A 21,299-nucleotide genomic window follows, 5' to 3' on the forward strand; every position below is an offset into this window, starting at 1 on the left:
AAGTCACAATGATTTTTTGCCTAAGTAAAGCTTCAGACTTCTGTCGCTTTTCCTTTACCCCATAATAAAAGCTATTATGAATAATTGTAACTGAAAATTTTACCTAATAAAGTAAAAATACAGCACTATTTTTTAAAGGAATGAAGTCTGTTACTATGCTTTACTCATGATGTAGAACAAATTGACATGTAAATCAAATCACTGGGTACCCTATCCACTTGTGGGTGATGAAAGACAGGGCCCAAGCAAAATGCTTAAGGAATTGCTTAACTACAATTCTTGATGAATTTGTAAAAATATTATGGCAACTGGCAGAACAAATCAGCATACTAAATGAAGTTACTAATAAGGAAAGTGAAATGTATGGCAATAATGCTCCAATTTTAAAAAAATATTCCTAACTGTTAAATTCAATGGTTCATTATATTTTCAGCTTCAATGTTGTCTCATTTGTTCTTGCAACAAAAAGACCAATTGAGTCTTTAAACAACTTCATATGGAAAGCAAGCAGCCCTTTCCTTATTTCGTATAAAATTAAATGCAGAAGAGGAAAACTGAAATAAACATTTCTGCCTAAATCTTTGTTGTTGCAGTGAATAGTGAACATTTTCTTGGCCATTATTAAGTGCCACTTTGAATAGAGATTCCACATACTAACTCACTGGCTAATTCAAAGGGAAAAAAAGATGATTGTATTTCTTTTTGAAAAATGGTATATTCTTTTTAGGTAATACATCAAATTTTTAACCTGTTCTAAATACAACAAAGTTCAAACTTAAGAAAAAACAAAGAAAAGTAAATATAGAATTACAATAATCAATAACAAATATCACAAAGTTATAACAATAGATGCAGGAAGAATTGCCGACAAAATACTTATTCCTATTAAATATATAAATATATACACATAAATGTATGTATGTACGTATATCCCAAAACACAGGTATAAATGGAGCTTTCCTTAAAATGATAAGAAGCATCTACCTAAACCATCAGCCAAGTATCATTTGTAATGGGGACAAGCAAAGTGTTCCCAATATAGTGAGGAGTGGAACGAGAATGCCTATTATCATCAATATTATTCAATATTCTCTTAGAAATGAAGGAAAAGAAACTGAAGAACTCAGAACAGGAAGAGGTAATAACACTATCTCTCTTTGCAGATATGACAATATATTTGGAAAATCTGAAAGATTCAATTAAAAAGTTAGTTAAAACAATAATTTTAGCAGAGTAGCAGGGTATAAAATAAATCCACATAAATCATTAGCATTTCTATATGTCATCAACACCCTGTAAAAACAAAGTTAAGAGATACCTCATCTAAAAAAACTTTTAGATTGTATAAAATACCTAGGAGTGTACCTGTCAAGAGAAACCCAAGAACTACATGAATATAATTTTTAAAATAACAATTCTACATAAACTAAGTTATTCAATGCTACTCCAATTAAATTATCAAAAAAAAAAAAAACTGAGCTGGGAAAAACAATTAATTTGGAAGGACAAAAATACAAAAAAGTTTTGAATGAAATCAATTTTTAAAAAAATAAAGGAAGGGTAGGTATAGCAATATCAGACCTTAAACTGTTTATAAGGCAGTAATAATCAAAACTACCCAATATTGACTAAGAAACAGAAAAGTGGTTTAGTAGAAGAGAGTAGATAGCATAGATAGTCATAATTCTAGTAACTCTGTGTTTATCAAATGCAAAAGATTTAAATTTTGGGAAGAAGAATACACTATTTGATAAAAAATAGAGAAAATTGGAAAGCTGTCTGGCAGAAACTGGGTACACACCAGTATCTTATACCATTTATCAAAAGATTGTCAAAATGGATGCATGACCTAGATATAAAAGAATATATCACAAGAAAACTAAAACATGGAACATATTACCTACCAGATTTATGGAGAGAAAAATTTAAGAACAAACAAAAGATATAGAAATGTAAAATGGATAGTTTTGATTACATTAAATCAAAAAGATTTTGTACAAATAAAACCAATACAGCCAAGATTAGAAGGAAAGCAGAAAATGGGGGAATATGGCTCATTCTTTTACTGGACAGAGTCAAAGGCTACAAACAGGCAGTTTTTTATGAAGAATTCATATATATACATATATATATATATATATATATATATATTCATATGAAAAATATTATTAATTAGAGAAATACAAATTAAAACAAGTTTGAGGTATCATTTCATATCTACCACATAGGAGTTGGAGAAGATGCAGTCTACTACTGGTGTAGTTGTAAGTGATCTAACAATTTTAAAAAACAATCTGGAATTATACCTAAATAACATCCAAAAAGTTAAAAAAAACAAGCAAACCATATATACCCTTTCACCTGGTAATACCACTTTGAAGTCTGTTTCCAAAGGTGATTGGGGAAAGAGGAAAAAAAAATTATGTGTTCTAAAAATTTACAGCAGCTCTTCTATGATAACAGAACTGGAAATTGAGGGGAATCAACTGGGGAATGACTAAAGTTGTACTATATGACTGTACTGTGCTATGAACAATAGTGAGATGGTTGGCTTTAGAAAAAACTTGGAAGGACTTACATGAAATAATGAAAAGTGAAATGAACAGAACCAAGAGAACATCATATACAAAAACAATCATATCATTTGAAAAATAATTGTGAACAACCACCTTATTCTAAAAATACTACATATACTCAAATAAAGGACCTATGAAGAAAGATGCTCTCTAGCTCAGAGAAAAAAACTGACAAACAAAAGTATAAGTTTTACATATATTTACAAATTTATGTCAAATGGTTACCTTCTCTGGTACAGAATAGGGAAAAAAGAAAGGAGGGAAGAAACACTTTGGAACTTAAAATGTAACAATATATTTTTTTAATTTTTTAAAAATGAGTCATAAAATGAATATTTATTCATGACTATTTTAGCATTCAGTCATAGTCTAGTGCTCAGAATTTTCCTAGGAAACTGAGTCCATTGGTGCTAAACTCTTTTCATAATCCTTCTTCAAGTCTTTATTATTATTTGCTTTTTAATTCCTAGTCTTTTCCAGTTGCACATTAAACCTACTGATGGCCTGAGAGAGAATAGAACAAGGAACTTCCAATATAACCAACTTAAGCCCAAAAGTTGTAGCAGAACAATGAAGCAGCAATCCAGTGTGGTCTTCTGTTCATGTTCTGATATTTTTGGAATCACTGGAACAATGACATCAAAAACTGGAAAAAAAATGCCGAAGAAAGCAACATCCTATTTCACTCTACAGCTCTCCAACCTGCTTCCTCTTTGCAAAATAAATCAAAACCGATCATAAGTAAATACAAACTGGAGCCATCCATTGCTATCACTTTAATTTGCTTTTTCTGTATTTTTTAATGCTAAAATTACAGTTCCTTCTTAAAGAAATTTCCTTGTAAATTAAGAATAATTTTTCAAAAGCTCATTAGCAACTGAATAAGAAAATATCACCACTGAATTTTTTTTAATCTGATTTTAATTGAAGATCAAATAGTTAAACTAATATCTCACTGTAGTGATAGAATTTCTTGTCCCAAGCTTCTAGTGAATGGGAAAAAAAAATTGAAAACACTGCTTAGATAAAAAGTATATTTCAACAGACATTTATTTATTCTCTAAATGGCTCCTTAAGTATGAGGCCATAGGACAACAAAGTTATGTCAAATTTTAAAATCCCTACCACTCAAGGCATATCAAAGTACAAAACAAATAAATAAGAAATAAAAAAGTAAATTAGGAGATTATCATTTGGGTAGTAAGGATTGAAGTCCCAACATTTATTAGTTGAATGCTATTTCATGCCTATTTCTTAGCAAAGTCTAGAAAGTACTGCTAGCATATGCAGGCAACTGCTAACAAGTTTTTATGTATTTCAGTAACTGCCTAATGCTATGGGAAAACCATTTCCTTTAGGGAAGGTGAAGACTGAGTAAAAGTATCCTTTCCAGAAAAGTGGCAAAAAACATATAAAATTTCCATTAGATTAGACAGGCCCACTTACCTGCTGGCTAAACTGAGCAATTCATGTTTATCTGCCACAGCTGATTTCTTTTCTAGCTCCCACATTAGTACGTTGATCAGATGTGAATTTTTAATTATAATCGGTACTTCTTCAAACATGTGCTCAAAGGTGATGTTTGCCTTTTTCAATCTGTGAAACAAGTTAAAAATATTTCAGTCTTTATGGTCATAAATAAATGTTAAAATCGCTTGTATTTTAACATCTTTATTCCATTTAGCTTGCTATCCCTTGGAGTTAATGTTGGTTATAATACCACCCCCAAAATGGGTAGGGATTATTCTAAAGGCCAATCAAAAGGCAAATTATTAGGATAATTAAATATTAGGTTATTAGAGTATTTATTCAATTTATAAACCTAGCAATTTTACTTACTTAGTCCTTCCCTTCCCAATAGATATCCTTAAAATAGTGCCAGAAATAATAAAATTTTAATTTCATAGTCACTTATACTTAGAAGTCTATATTTACAACATGAAAAAACTCAAATAATTTTTTATGCAACAAGAAATAGGTTAGTACTCAGTAATTTAATCTTAAAAACCTATCAAAGGAAAAGAAATTAACAATTAATAGAAAGACTAAGTACCCAGAAATTAGACATAAAATAGTTGGCAATACTATCAGTGCAGTATTAAGGAAAGTTTGTAATAACATTTCTTAAAGCATGTTTTTCATTTAAAATTCTTTCAATTCTTCTAAGAGCTCACTGATATTTAAAAATCTACTGATATCTCTTCACTATCTGGGAAGCTGTATTATTTCCCCCATATTAATTGTGATTACTCAGGAAATAAATTATATAACATGCAAAAATTTCACTATTCTGGAGGGGAGGGAAGTACAGGGCAAAAGAACATTTTGAGTGCTAAGACAAAAAAATGAAATGTGAAAATTAATATGGAAAAGGTTCTAATACACAATACAAGAGAATGTTATGACTAAGTGGAATTACAAAGCACCAATACTGATATGCTAATTCCTATTGCAACTATCAATCTGATTTAAAAAATTTTGTAAAGCTTCTCCTACATAATATTTTTAACTCAAGCCTTTTAAAAGATCATTTATGTGTTCTTCCATCCTGTTAGCTGACCGAGAATGAATTCAACACACCAGAAAAGACATATAACTTACAGACAAAGTCTGGTCATTCTTCAGATCTCCCTTCATTCCATTCAATTCAACCCAACCAAATTCAGTGATTCATTTCTATAAATATATAATCTAATTTTAATTAATTGAATTTCACTTTCTGTGAAGGAGATACTAAATCTGGAAAGGGAGAAAGAGGTTTTTGCTAAGTAATTTTGACAGCCTATACTATATATAAGGTAAACCCAGTATATCAAATTAACACCTAGATAGTACTAGGAAATATAAGGTAAATTTCATCAAAATATTTCAGAAACCAAAATGTTTTAATCCCTTTTCAAAAGATCAAAAAACACTTACGCTTCAGGAGAAAAATCTTTCTCTTTACAAACTTCCATCAGTTTAGGAGTCAGCCTGTATGCCTTCAATGACAGAGACCCTTGAGCAGTTTTTATGGGATCTTGAATAAGAAAAAGAATAATTACCAAAAAAAAAAAAATCTGCCATCATTCTTTGATTCATTCTAAATGAAATCCACTGCTTTCCACATAATTATTTTGCAAAGTAGATGTACAAAAGAGAAATTAATCTGACTATAATTCAGAACAGAAAAATAGAACGCAACAGAGTAAGCAAGTATGTGATAACTAAAAATTACAAAGTATAAATATCTGTAGAAAGAAAAAAAACCCTAAAATCCTTTGAATTTATAATTTTCTGCAATTAAAAAAATACCTTTTAAAGATGTATTATTTTCATCTTAAATAAAAAGGAAATCAATTTAAATATGAAAATTATAGTAAACAGTTCCTTAAAAAATAAGTTATATCTACATTTATGTGTCCTGCTATTTCTTCTATATTTTTCACCTGATTAAATCTAGACTGCTTAGATGAAAGTGATTTCAAAACAAAGATCACAGAGATTAAGAATGCTGTCTTGACATTGTCTCTTTACATTGAGGGGAAATAATTTTGTTAAAACTAACTGTTTAAAAACTCCTACAATAAGGAAGCTTAACACTTGGAGCATGATAATGGCTCAGGCAAGCCAATATTAGACTAAAACCTGTGTTAACATTCATGTTGTCTGAAACTTAACACAGTGAAACTTTTAGCAATAGGTGATAAAATGAAAACCAAAATAGACTGAAACAAGTGGAAAATTCATCAAGGTCTGATGATGCAATGTTTCCAGCCAATATAAGTACACTTTAACAACTTGTTCTTTACTGTAATCCAATTGTTAACATACTGAAACAATTTTGGGGCAGCTCATAAGATTGATCGTATTCATTAGTATTTTTTCTGACAGATACTCAGGACGTTACATTTACTTCTCAGCTGGAAACTATATGCAAGTCTGCCAGATATGGCAAACTGTGAGTGTTTGGGGAGGGGGAGGCTATAAAGCTGTTAAATTGCCTACGGTTCTGATACAGCACAGAACATCTGGTCTGGAGAGCTTGAGGAAACACCATTAAACAGGCAGAAAAGAAAAAAATCTTTGTGCTAAGAAACAGTCCAGGTTTTGTACACTCCTGTCAGAGGTATTAAAAAAAAAAAAATCTTGGCAAGTTGTGTTATGATTGGTCAGTCACGTACAGAGCCAGACACTCTAGCAATCGGGGTTTGTTAGACATCTGGTCTAGTTCCACTAGCCCCTTCAACAAGGGAGGGGAGATGGAGGAATAAAAATGAAGCAGCTACTCCAGCATTCCAAAACATACACATCAGGGCTCTGATAGCAAGAAAAATAAACAGAAAGAAGGAAACCCTGTCTAGACTTAGCTGCTGCTGAGGCTGCTGCAGACACAGGGTTGGTATTTACTTCAGAGGGCCTGCCAGGCTACTCTTATAGACAAAAAAGACAGAATGCAAAAATAGTAGTAATAATATTAAGGGAGAAAAGAATAATAAAGAAAAATTTCTACGAACCATAAATGAGAACTACAGACTCTTCAATTGCATGTTGGTAACTGAATTGGGAATCCAGAAGAGCACGGGTTACAAAAGAGCCATAGTATGTAGACTGGTACCAACCAACATGAAGATGATCGATATTTACATGACGAAGACTGCGCATCATTTCCATCTGATATTGGACTAAATAAAAAGACACAGCATTAAATTTTTAAACCACACATAAATACAACTACATTACACAAAAGCATCTAAAACAAACTAAATGAAATATTCAAAGCATCACACTGTCCATTTCCAGATCTTTTTTAAGGTCAATTTATTTAATGCACTTGACAATTATTTCCTTCCTTTTTTAAAAGTAATATGAGATTTTGATTTAGGAAACAGTAAGAAGATGCTATGGTATTAATATAATACAAATATATAATTATTAAACTAGTTAACTTAATTCTCAATAATTTGATATAAATACTTCAAGAGGAAAATTTTCATGTATACAATTAACTTGGGCTCTAAGAGGTTAAGTTTCACTGAGGGTTATAAATGAGTTCTACCTGTTTTTCCCCCACTACTTATGTACAATAGAAAAGTTGAAACCATAAGAGGAAGCAATGTATACTAAGCTGATTGAAAAAGACTAAAAAAATATCAGAATTCCTTTTTGTCTTCATCTGGTGCCCCCTACTGCATATACTGATTTTTAAAAATCCTTCATATTTGTTACTGTGTGTTCGTCAGTGTAGCAAGTTATAAAGAATAAAAGAAAATTACCAATGATCTGAACATATTAAATAAGAAAATATTTTATAAAGACATTTTAAGTCTATAATGTGCTGAACACATTATATGTAATGGTCTACTTAATAAAGAATTAAGTTTCAAGAATCAGAAAGTTGAGAAGTTCAAAACCGTAATCTACATTCTTTAAATACACTGAGAAAAATAATCTTAAGGTTGTGAAATAATGATTTTTATTAACTTCTAAATGCATCAAAACTAAATTTTGATGATGTCTACATCTTCAACCAAGACCTAAGAATTTACTGGAAAATTTTGCAAAAGACTTATAACACACTGGAGTCAAATGGGAAAAAAAATTGCCCCTCAAAACTTTTGACTAGAGCCTCTGATTCTGGAAGGTAAAAAAGTAGTCAAAGAATGCCTTAAGTTACACAAAAAAAACTCTCTATGGAGTGGACAATTCTTACCCCTCCCCTCCAACAGAAAAGGCTAAAAATTTGCTTATTGGCATTTCCCAGTCAATTCACTGAACTATTTGAGAATAAAATGTATATTACTATTTTTTAAAAAAATATTCTTTTCATGCTCATTTTTAAAAAAATCTAGTAGAGTATAAAGGGTCTTTTCGACTCATTAGGCTATGACAAAGATTTCAGATTTCTCATTTAAAGGCTGATTTCACACAGAGCTTCTATCTAATACAGTGTTTTTTCAAAGGAATAAGAAACATGCCTAAAGATTTTCCAAGCTCTAATGTTTGCAATTCTGAATATGAATATTTTTCTTAAAAATTAATACATAATTATGACCTTTGAACAAAAGACTGAATTCATTAATTGGTCTTATATCCCAAGGAAGATATCAAAAGAATAAAGTCCCCATATATTCCAGATATTTTTTTGGTAATAGAAAGAATTAAAAACAAAGTAGATGCCCTTTAATTGGGGAATGGCTAAACACACTATGGTGTATATATATATGTAATAAGACAATTAGTACATTCTAAAAACAGTTTGATGTAATAAATGCACAATACCTAAATGAATTGATGCAGTGAAGTATACAGAGCCAAGAAAACAATCTTTAAAATAACTACAGCCATGTAAATGGAAAGAACTACACACAACCAACAACAAAAAAATCAAAAGTGATTGGGACAGAATTATAATGCTCAAATGGAACTCAAATGAAGAGAGAGGAAAAGACATTTCCAGTTCCATTCCCCTCTTGCAGAAGGTAGGATGTCTACAGTTATTACGCTACATATTTTTGTTTTTTCAATGTATCAATCAGTTGTCCCGATTTTTTTTCTCTTAAAAAATAACTACGTTTTATATGGGATAGCTATCTGGATGAGAGGGGGAAAAGATGCTGGGAATACCTACAATGATATAAGAAACAGAAGATATCAACAAACACTTATTTATACTCAGCTATTTGAAGTCTTTTTGCTATTTTATGTATTAAGTAAATCTGCCCAAAATGGCAGGATATTTAAGCATGTTTGCTAACATTACAATAAATTTGTCTTTTTGAGGAGGAAATTTTCAAGTGGCTTGGTAATTCCATGATCCGAAACAGTTCAATTAATGGCAGGAATCATTGTGTACTCTAGTAAATATAATAAAATTATAATTAGTTTCAAAAGATTAAGTTAAAAGTCTAGAACTAGTGACAGTGAACAAGGGTTAAAAAGATATTTGAAAAAAAAATTTTAATCTACTAAAACAAAAGGCCAGAGTACTCCTAATTAACTCATTCATATACAAAATCCAATATTTAAAATGTAAGCAGAGTTTAGTTTAGCATTGCTTTTGATGATCTAATTACAAAACATCACAAATATAAATCTTTTATAATGTTAGGAACTAGAAGAGACAAAGTAGGATCTCTACTAAGAAATATGTTGCTTTGTCCCTGAAAATGTCCAATCTCAGAGCTTTATATAGGAACTCCCTACCTAACTATCTCAATTTAGCCTCCACAATTTACCTGAAACTGAGAGCTTAAGTAAACTTGCTCATTTATGATAACAAAACCAATGAATAATATTATATGCAGGTCCTTCCCACCTGCAAATCCAACACTGTAAATTACACCCTCATATCTCTTTTAAAATAAGATATAACTTTTAAATATGTAGAACTTAAAATTAATCATAAATTTAAAAATTCAAAGCAATCTAAGATTACTATAATATTTAGACAAGAAAATTGAGGCCCGGAGTGAAATGATTGCTAATCAGAAGCAAAACTGGTTATCGAAACCTAAGAGGTCAGAGATTCTTGAAAGAGTTAAAGTAAATTGGTTTTACATAACTATACCTCATTGTTTTGTATAACATGTTTTCATTATGTTCACTTAGATAAGGAAACTGAGGCTCAGAAGGGTGAATTTTTGCTCATCAATCATTGGTAATAAAGTTATTTTCCAAGATATCTAGCCAATCTGTTTCCACAATGATGTGAAATTATCATTTACCCCATACATTTATTAAGGACCTTGTGCAAAAGTGATTTTTACTTATATCAAAGGCCCAATAATATTAAAAAGCACATTAAAAAAGAGAGAAAGAAATATTCTTATATGATACATTTCAACATTACCTACCTTTTCCCTTAGCTGGCAGTTATTTCTGCTTTAACTACTTGCTCCCACCTTAACACCACTCCCTTGTCCTAGCATGCACATTTTTGTCAAGTCAATCTAACCATTGTTGGTTATATCTTGATTTTGCCTCCGTAAAACTCTAAGGCAAAAATAATATATATAAATGTAAATATTTTACAAGCTATAATGAAACTGCCAATGTCTTGGTAAATGTAATCTGAAGACCTAACTACCCTGGAGTCTTCCTGTTAATCAAAGGGGTAACATACCAAGAGTACTTTGGTACACTTTGGTCTCCTGTACAAACTTTAAATGAGAATCTCTGTGTAAATTCTGTAATTAAAAGAGAGCTGCTGATCTATTCCCCACAAATCCCACCATCAAACAATGATTTTTCTAAAAAGTCTATTCACAAAGGACCTCCTCCTGGGAATTAAAGGGTCTGTCGGAAAAGGTGATTCTTGAAAGGTAAAAATAATTTTTACAAATAGTGAAGTTTCAATGTAAATGTACTTTTAAAAGTTCCTTGGATTTAACAGAGAAGGAATTTTAAATTCACTATAAATGTCTTGCTTTTAAAAAAAGGCATTTTCATATAGAAGCATTAAGCATCGTTTTAAGTGGTTATATAGAGTTCTTTCTGTCTTTACCTCTATCCTTAAGAAATGTAGCATAGTGAAAAGTATGCTAGATTTTGAAAATTAGAACCTGAGTTCAAATCCCAGCTGAACCACTTAAAACCTGTGAAGCCTGGAAAAGTCACTTAATTTTAATATCTTTCATCTTCAGGTTCTCCATAAAATGAGACTGGACTAGAGGGAACCTGTAAGATCCCTTCCAAATATTATTTTTAGACAACTTCAAGACCTGTAAGCCATTTTTATACTCAGGAAAGTAGCATTTCAAAGTAATTGGAACGATAAATAGTGCTGCTATTTCTGAAATGGCAGTGATTATGTGACAATATAAGCAGAGAAAGCTTCAACTGTTCCCAAACTTTTACAATTTTAAGCACAAAAGTTATATTCAGGAGAATCTGTGGCCAGCTATTTTCAAATATCTACTTGGTATTGAAGAATGGGAAGCCCCAAATATCTACTTGGTATTGAAGAATGGGAAGCTCCACCCATTACTAAGTGGGTATATCTTTTGATACTATTAGTAGATTGCCTAGCATTCTTGATGCTGACAGAGTCAATGTGCTGGCTTTACTGTTACATATACTGTGAAACTTAGGGGTCTATCAGTGCCAGGTCAAAAAACTGAACTGCTTCCACTTGAATTGTCTTAGGAGGATTCTGAATATTACTTGGCAAGACACTGAGATTCTCTTTCAAGGTGAATTCTGCTGGCTAGATTTCCTTCTTAAGGACAAGACCTTAAACCAAAACCAATCTGATTCTAATTGGCCACCAATAGGTCCTAAACCAAGTTCCATTTGGTCATTGCCTGGGTCCTCATCGACTGAGACTGAATGTAAATGCCAGTCATTTCTGCTTTGGCTAGAAACATAAGGGTCATCCTTTTCCAGATTCATTCATTCACTTATTAATTTATTTAGATTTTGGGGGGGCTAAGCTATGGAGGAGATTCTTGCCTCAATTGTTACCTAGCCTGAATCACTGAATTGAACAGATGCAGCCTCAGTCAAACAGAAGACCTTATCTTAAGTTCTCCCATTTTATCCAAGGCCATCTCCAGTTGTCTTGATCTAAATCTTGCCAGTAGATCCACATGGGTACAAGTTCTAGGGGAAATAGAGCAGTAAGCATGAGATCCCTGACCTTAGAGTGCTATTATTCTAACAATCTGTCAATAACCATCTTCTGGCCTTAGGAATAGTAGTATAGCACAATCCTACAAACTTTGCTGACTGTCGGAAAGACAATCTGTTAGTAAGTGACAACCAACTTCCTGAAACAAAACTGAATAGCACACCCCTTAAACTTTAAAGTCATAAAGTTAGCAAAAAAGTAACATGAAGCTTTGGTCTCTCTAATTTTATCCTATAGATTTATCTTGTTATTCCTGGTTCTTTGCTAACTCCTTTCAGAACTTGTCTGCTTCAACTGGCATTACAACTAAAATAAACTTTGCCTCTTGACTTGGAGATGGATTCAAATCTGCAAATTCTTTTGCGATAAATCATGACACTGGTCTGTACCAACTTTTTGGAATGTCCTTTTGAACCTCGACAATGGCATCACCTTCCTAATGTCATGGTCTTCTTTGAGAATGAAGGACAAACAACAGCCAAGTATTCAAATTACTACAGAGTGCACAACTCTTGATGGACTGGTCACATAGCACAAAAGGCAAATACACACTTATGTAAAAGAATATTTTATGAAAATCTCACATAAGGCAAACACCCACATGATCAGAAAAAATAGTTCAAGGACACTAAAACTTTAGTACTGGCTGTGAAATATAGGATATGCTGGCACAGGATAGTCACATGAAATAATGCACCATGCGCAAAGCAGAATAGCAATAGCACAAATAAAATATGAATTGTGCAAATTCAGAGACATCTCCATCTGAAAATGTTCTGATGATTACTTGTTCCTGACTTGTGGTAAAGCCTTCCAAATTCATACCGGATTGATTAGCCAATGTACTGTGACCCCAATACTGTGATGTCACTAGTTCTCTTCAAAAAGGAAGAATGAACAGCAACTACGAAATCTAGACTAGATATCAAAGGAGAGGAAGAACAGAAATGATAAAATCTGAAAGATCTAAATTGAAGAAAGCAATGACCAATCATGAATCTACAAAACTGATCAAATATGTTCCACTTGATATGGAACTGAGAGATTAATTTGCAGAGACACAGATTTTGAACACCAACAATGGGGGAACTTGTTTTCTTTGACTATGCACATTTAGTACAAGGTTAACATCAAAGAGAAAAAGGAAAAAGAACATGGGGAACCAGGTGGGAGGCAGAAAAAAAAATGCTTCTTGATTAAGAAATAAGATGTAATTAAAAAGAACAGATGGGCAGAAATAAGAGCAAAAGGGAGGCAAACATAAATAAAAAGAAAAAAGAAATTTTTACAGAAAGTACATAAAGTATTTTTTGAATTAATGATTGCTCCTTGGAAGCATATATAAGAGGTCATAGACAACTTTGTGAAAGCAACATGGTGCTATGAACAATGGTCTTGCATCTCACAATGATGTCCTTTTACCTAACACAGACTCTTATTAGCAATTTTCACTATTCTCATCTGAATTAATGGCAAAAAAATGTTTAAAAGTGATAGACTATCTATAAATGGAAAGAAGTGACTATTAGGCTAAAAACAAATTACAAAACATCTTTTCCAGAAAATTAGGCTTCAAATTTGTAATTTGACATTTTTATGTCAAATTGTTAGTGTTCAAGAGTAGGAAACTGTCATGCTGGTTTTAAGTTAAAAAAAAAAAATTTAGAATTAAACTCTTTCCACTAAAGGAGAAGAGCAGGTAAGTCAATGAATTTCAAAAACAAGCTATTCACTATCACTGAAGCAACTAAAATTATGAACACAAAGCAGTATCTAGAAGCAACTGAGTAAGTGCTAAAAAAAAAATTGGAAGGGCTTTAAAAGTGAGCTTCAGTTTTACACTAACCTACAACCTCTACAATTATCCTAATTAGTTAACCCTATACTAAGCCAAGGAGTAACCAATCTACAACACTGAGTAACTCTTTGCATAGCATGGCACCAAGACATTCATATTCACTTAAAAAAAAAAAAAAACCACTACCAACAACAAAGCAGAAAAAAAAAAAAATTTGTGTGTGTGTGTGTTTTGGCAACGGTAAATTTTTAAAATTTAACAATTTAAATGAACTTGGATTTGTTTTAAAAAAAAAGCTGGCTGAGTAACTATCATTTTTTAAATTTAAGTTTTAATATATGTGGCTTAGATAAAACAGGAGCATGCAATGAAATGAAAGTATATAATCTATCATCTAACAATCACTATAAAAGATAAGAGAATTAGAAATTTTAAATAAGAAAACCTCATCTCCACTTGAGTAAAAAAAAAGCCTGATGCCTTTTTGTACTCTCTATCCAGCTCTGTAATTTCCTTCTTTTACAACAATCCCAACCAAGACATACTTTAAAATAATAAAAAGAAATAAAAATGCCCCCTTCCTTTTATTTAATACATCTACTTCAGAAAAACATTTTCTTATTATAAAGTAGGAAGAAACTATTGAATACACTTGACTCAATCTAAAGAGGAGAGTAATGGGTGGGTGGGTCGGGGAGACAATACTCACTAACCTAGCAAAGCACAATGGAAGTGAATCAATAACAGAGAAGCCCTACTAAACTGGTGGAAAGGGCTCTCACAAGCTGAACATCTATGAAATACATGTAAGTCAAAGAAAAATAATAAAATAAGCTATATTTTACAAGTTACTTCTTAAGGAATTCAAAAAAATACCTTAAACAATTTCAGGAACTCATTATTTGCATATAAGCTAAGTGGTTATTTAGTCATTTGAAATTTGTAAATAAATTCAATGAAATCTATAAAAAGTGGATCAAAATTATTTGGAAAAGAAATATCTAACATTGTCAATTTGGTTATTAAGTGAATTAAATTTTGCTTAAAAGCTTTTCTTAAATTGAATAGGACTGTGTTAAGCCCTATTCAAATATCTCATTTGATCCTCACAACAACTCTGTGAAATAGATATGTTTATCACCTTCATTTTAGAATTGAGGAAACTGAGGTAAACAGAGCATAGTTCAGCAAGTGTTTGAGGCTACAAGTGATTTTAGGTCTTCCTGACTCCAGGTCCAGAAGTCTGGCCACTATATCTCTATTTATCTCTAGGTCATATAAAACTAACCACTAATAAAATCCAACATAATTTTCTAATTATCAATAACAATTAAGAGAAAAACAACACATGCTAACAGTCTATCGAATAGAAATGCTTCTAAATAGTTCAAAACTTTCCACAAAACTTCACAACTTCCTTTTGAAAATTGCATCGTACTTCACACATATGGTTCAACTGCAACTGTAATTTCCAAGGGGATCAAATTTATGTGTAATCAATAATAATCTTATCATGATATCAAGATATGAGTTTTAGATGATTTTATTAAATGAAGATTAAATACAAAGTAAAGTGCTGGGCATGAGAAATAATAGAAAAATCATTTACTAGAAAAAAAGCTCCTCCAAAGACAATGGATAATTTAAAGAATTCTAAGTTAATAAAGGTTAATTGTTTCCCAAAAGGAAAACATCTTGGGCCATGGTGATATTTTTAACAGGTATACTCCACTGCTGGATATTGATTGGGATTAAAGATGACCATGAAGGTCAGCAGGGAGATAAATAATCCCAATTAAGGGTTATTGATTCAGTCAGAATATTTAGATTACCTAGTTATCAAACTGCATGCCCTTTGATCCAGCAGTGCTACTACTGGGCTTATATCCCAAAGAGATACTAAAGAAGGGAAAGGGACTTGTATGTGCCAAAATGTTTGTGGCAGCCCTGTTTGTAGTGGTTAGAAACTGGAAAATGAATGGATGCCCATCAACTGGAGAATGGTTGGGTAAATTGTGGTATTTGAATGTTATAGAATATTATTGTTCTGTAAGAAATGACCAGCAGGATGAATACAGAGAGGCTTGGAGAGACTTACATGAACTGATGCTAAGTGAAATGAGCAGAACCAGGAGATCATTATATACTTCAACAACGATACTGTATGAGGATGTATTCTGATGGAAGTGGATTTCTTCGACAAAGAGAAGATCTAACTCAGTTTCAATTGATCAATGATGGACAGAAGCAGCTACACCCAAAGAAAGAACACTGGGAAATGAATGTAAACCATTTGCATTTTTCTTTTTCTTCCCGGGTCATTTTTACCTTCTGAATCCAACTCTCCCTGTACAAGAGAACTGTTTGGTTCTGCACACATATGTTGTATATAGGAAATACTGTCACATATTTAACATGTATAGGACTGCTTGCCATCTTGGGGAGGGGGTGGAGGGAGGAAAGGGAAAAGTCAGAACAGAAGTAAGTGCAAGGGATAATGTTGTAAAAAATAACCCAGGCATGAGTTCTATAGATAAAAAGTTATAATTATTTAAAAATTATATATTTAGATAGCCTCTGGGGAACAGGAAATATTGAAGGAGGAAGGCAGGAAGGACAGTAAGGAAAGAATATCCTCTGAAACCTATCACTGAATTTAACAGATTGGGTGAACACTGAAGTATACACAAGTTTCAGGCCTCTGTTCTGGCATCAGTGTTAACAAGTAGCACTTCCTAGAGAATGCTTCCAGCCCTCTTTTATAACAGTACCATGTGACAACCAGCATGAAGGCCCTGGTCCTTCATTTAGCTGGACAAAACTTTCACTGTGCTATTCTTCTAACAGGATGTTTGCCAAACCACACATACATTTCAGACAATGTTGGAGGCAAGTAGAATTTAGAAGAAGCAGATTCAGGCAAACATCTTTTGCATTTGAAAATAAGTTAAAATGGGTTCTCTGTACACTCAGAACTATGATGTGTACGGATTATTTAAAACGTCTGCATTCTGTCCACCAGTATGCATCAAATATTCATTAATTCACCCCCAAATAAATAAATACATCTGTTATTAATACCACCCATATGATTGCCTAAGCGTTTTATTAAGTATTCACTGTTTCTCATTAAAATATCCCACACAAATTCTCATGTACCTAGGTAATTAGTCATTCCATTCAACAAGCATCATAAATACAGTCCTGTAACATTAGTGGACTTACAAAACATTTTTAGAAAAAGAACTTCATTTTGTTCCTGGATAATTCTCCTTTAAAGTGTTAATGAGTTCTGACAAATAATTCACTTGCCAAGTAGCAAGCAATATGGATAGTAAGTGAAGCTATGCTTCACTTATATTTTGCAGGACAAGAGGAAAGGATTTTGTATTTCAAATTCCATTTTAAAAAGTTCTGAAAAAATACCAGAAATGAAAGAGTTTTTTGTAGTTGTTTCCAAGTTGGACCTTTCTCAAGACATAAATATTATGTGTTATGTAAATATTGCAAGAGATTCATACTGAGCTTTTTCAAAGCAAATAACTCAAGATATCCTTGCAAATCTATTTCATTTTAGCTACTGGTGTTAAAGCTACAAATTTATTGCTGTCAATTATGAAAGTATATGAGTAGGTAGAAGATGAAATGGAAAATTTACTTCAAGTTGGTCATTAAAAATGTCATGAGATCTGTTTCTTCACTCAATTTCAATTCTGAAATTCTACCTAGGGAACACAGAAACAAGGAGTTCACTTACCATGGAGAGCTCTCATTTATAAAACACCACGTTAACTATGTTTCAGGTAAAATGGATCATTCTGGTTAAATACAATTCATGTTTTAGCAAAAATAAAACCAACATCACTAAAACAAGAAGTAAAAGAAAAAAAACTTTCACAACAAACTTTGCTGATAAAAGTCTCATTTTTAAAATACAGAGGAAACTGATTTGAATGTAAAAGAATAAAAATCTATTCCCAAATAGATGAAAAATCAGATTAAAAACAGGAAGCTTTTAAAGGAAGAATTCAATATATCAAAAAAATCATATAAAAATAAAGAGGTGAGGAAGCAGGGAGATGGAGATCATCAAAACCAACCAATACACTGAATAAAATCTGAAAACATGAATCACATCACATGCATGCACTCCCATTTCTGCAAAGAAATAAGGTGGGGGTATCTTCTCATTTCTCTTCTATGAGTCATGATTTTTTTAAAAATACTTTTGCAACATTCTTTTTTATTGTTTTATATTTAATCTCTCCATCTAAATTGATGTAATCATAATGTTATGTTGTCTTCTAGGCTCTTCACTGCATCAGGTCATATAAATCTTTTCATGCTTCTCTGTAATCAACTCACTTGAATATATTACTATATCACAATAATACTACTATTATATTATAGGATTATAACATGTTATATGTTACATAAACACATATTATTACATGCTATGTATAACAATACAGACCATATTATTATTGTTACTATATTACTTATATCAAAATAATATTGTTACATTCTTGGATAGCCATTTCTCAAATGATGAGCATATACTTTCGACCCCATACTTAAATAATTAAATATACATGAATGATAGCAACGAACTAAAGTTATAATACCTATCAATCATATCTTTGTGTTGGCAAAGAACTAGTTATAATATCTAACACAAAGAATACTATTAGTATTTTGGTGCATAAGGGTGCTTTTTTCTTATTAACAATCTCCTTTAAGTATAATCTTAGTAAAGCAATCTTTGGATCAAAGAACATAGAACAGTTTGGTTATTAGAGTCACAATTCTAAACTGCTTTCCAGCTTTACAATACCAACAAAAATGTATTTATGTGCCTATTTTTTCTACTGACCCTTCAGCACTGACTATCTGATCAATTTACTGGATTGTTTTGGTTTACTTTTTTTGTAAATTATTTGAAATATTCTTCCTTTGAGGAAGGGGTTGGTAAGGTAATTGGGTTTAAGTGACCTGACCAGAGGGTCACAAAATTATTTAAGCATCAAGTGTCTGAAACTGGATTTGAATTCAGGTCCTCCTTACTCCAGTAGAATATTTTTTCTTGTGATTTAACAGTTTGCAGTTATTCTTTTGAGAATTCTGTTCATATCTTCTGAACACTTTACTGGGAAAATGCTTTTGGTCTTATAAGTTTTCTATGTATCCTGGCTAACACCAAAGTTTTCTTAATCGTTAAATCAGGTTGCCTGTTCTCAATCCTTATCCTATTTCATTTGACACTATTGATCACTTTCTCTTCACACATAATTCTCCATTTTAGGTTTCATGGAACTGTCCCTCCAAGTTCACCTGACTAGTTTTTTTTAGTTTCTTTCATTGGTCCATTTTCCATATCACTCCTCTGAACTATGTCTCTTTGCCAGGGATTCTGTTCTAGGTTCTCTGCATTCTCCTCTCTGCATTCTCACTGAGTAATCTCATCGAAATCCTACGGATTTGATTATCATCTTGCTAACTTGATGGTTTACAGGTAGGTTTGAAGGGTGGGCTATTCACTACTGTCTCAGGAATCGGGTTGTCATTAACATCGGTTGGTTGGTCAGATAATCTGACAGTCAGCAATGTTTATAGGACTGTGCTATGCTATTTATAAGGCCATGAGACTTTAAAATCATTGACAGATTGTTAGAACAATAGAACTCTAAGGTCAGGGAACCTCAAGATTACTGTTCTATTTCCCCTGAAAGCTGTATCCTATCACCATGACATTCAAGTGAATTGGATTTAAGTGAGAGAAGGCTGTGCAAGGTCACCTGCCTCATTTTCCCCTTCAGAATCACATGAGTCCAATGGCAAGAGTTAGACAAGATGACAGGAGATGGCCCTGAATAAAATGGGAGATTCTGGTCTTTTTAAGCTAAGGTCTTGGGGCAGCTAGTTGGGGTAGTGACTTCAATTCTGAAGTCAGGAGGACCTGAGTTCAAACCTGGCCTCAGACACAACTCTTCCTGGCTGTGTGACCATGGGCAAGTAACTTAACTCCAACTGCCTCAGCTTAAAACAAACAAACAAACAAACAAACAAAAAAAGAGCTCTGGTCTTCAATAGCCTTAATTTGACTGAGACTGTACCCATTCAATTCAGTGATTCAAGCTAGGTAGCAATAGAGTCAAGAATCTCCTCTTTAGCTTAGTACAAAAAAATCTAAAAAAATTAGTGATTGAATGAATCTATCATCTTTATTTAGGTGACTTAAGTATACAAGGTATCCCAAAAGCCTCAACAATTTTAAGCTATATTTAGCCTCAGTCTCTCCTTTAACTCTCTGCTCAGCATCTCCAATTGAACTAGATAGTTCCCCTTCTAAACTTTAATCTGGTGAAACTTAATGACACTTTCTCAGGACAATGTTTTTAAGCAATTGAATGAAATGTAAATTTTCAGCTAACTCTTAATGTAAATAATGATGTTCCTTTACTTCCTATCCACTTTCATGGACCTATGGGTAGTTATATAGCAAAAGATATCAAATGGGAAAAACATGGAGTAAATATCCTATAGCTTTTCTTGATGCTTCCTTGATAGAGGGGAGAAAGCAGCCAATCATCACCTATATAAAGAGGGTTGGTGTCAAACAAATTGGCAAGGATTCCCCTGAATGGACAGGACAGTCTAAAATAAGAGAAAATAATTAACATACTATTAACCTGGGGCTACTTGAAAATATTACAAAGCAAGTAATAGAGATAAGGCAAATTATCAATGTAATATTGGTTAAATAACATATTTTCTTTCTTATTTTTCATATTAGTAATCAAGGAAGAACAGAGGATCTAAATTCATCTATTTTTTCTCCACATTAAATATCCCCAATTCTTTCAAATAATTCTCAGCAAATGGCCTCAAAGACTTCCATCATTCTAGTTATCCTCACCTATATTTCTTATCAATGTACTTTCTGAATGGAATAAACACAATATTAAGATGAATTCCAGTACAAGCAAAGTACATACATATAGTCTTCTTCATCAAGGCAGCACCCAAAACTACATTAGCATTTTTGGTTACTCCATTAAATAACTGATATTAAGTTTTCAGGCCCATAAAACATCCAGATCTTTTTCAAACTGCAGCTAACTAAACCTTAACTCATCTTTTACTAATGAAGTTTTTTTTTTTAACCTAAATGTAAGAAATGAATTTGAACTTACTACTTAGATTCAGTCTGATGCTTCATCAAGTTTCCTTTGTAGTCCTACTGTTATGCCACAGTCTCCTTGAACTGTCCTACCTCAGTTATTCTGCCCCAATCCCTAGGTTGCAATACCACCCT

General features: G+C 32.2%; 1 protein-coding gene across 1 annotated transcript in view; it reads right to left on the reverse strand.

Moving 5' to 3' along the window:
• The window catches only part of EIF3H (eukaryotic translation initiation factor 3 subunit H), a 106,253-nt gene that overhangs the window by 12,533 nt on the left and 72,421 nt on the right, over nucleotides 1-21,299 (reverse strand). Inside the window, exons 3-5 of the mRNA XM_051971008.1 lie at nucleotides 7,073-7,240; nucleotides 5,496-5,595; nucleotides 4,023-4,172 (exon numbers count right to left, since the gene is read on the reverse strand). Coding sequence (XP_051826968.1) covers nucleotides 4,023-4,172; nucleotides 5,496-5,595; nucleotides 7,073-7,240 — 418 coding nt within the window. The remainder of the gene's footprint in view (nucleotides 1-4,022; nucleotides 4,173-5,495; nucleotides 5,596-7,072; nucleotides 7,241-21,299) is intronic.

This window comes from Antechinus flavipes, chromosome 1, assembly GCF_016432865.1.
Source record: "Antechinus flavipes isolate AdamAnt ecotype Samford, QLD, Australia chromosome 1, AdamAnt_v2, whole genome shotgun sequence".
In the NCBI taxonomy this organism is placed as follows: Eukaryota; Metazoa; Chordata; class Mammalia; order Dasyuromorphia; family Dasyuridae; genus Antechinus; species Antechinus flavipes.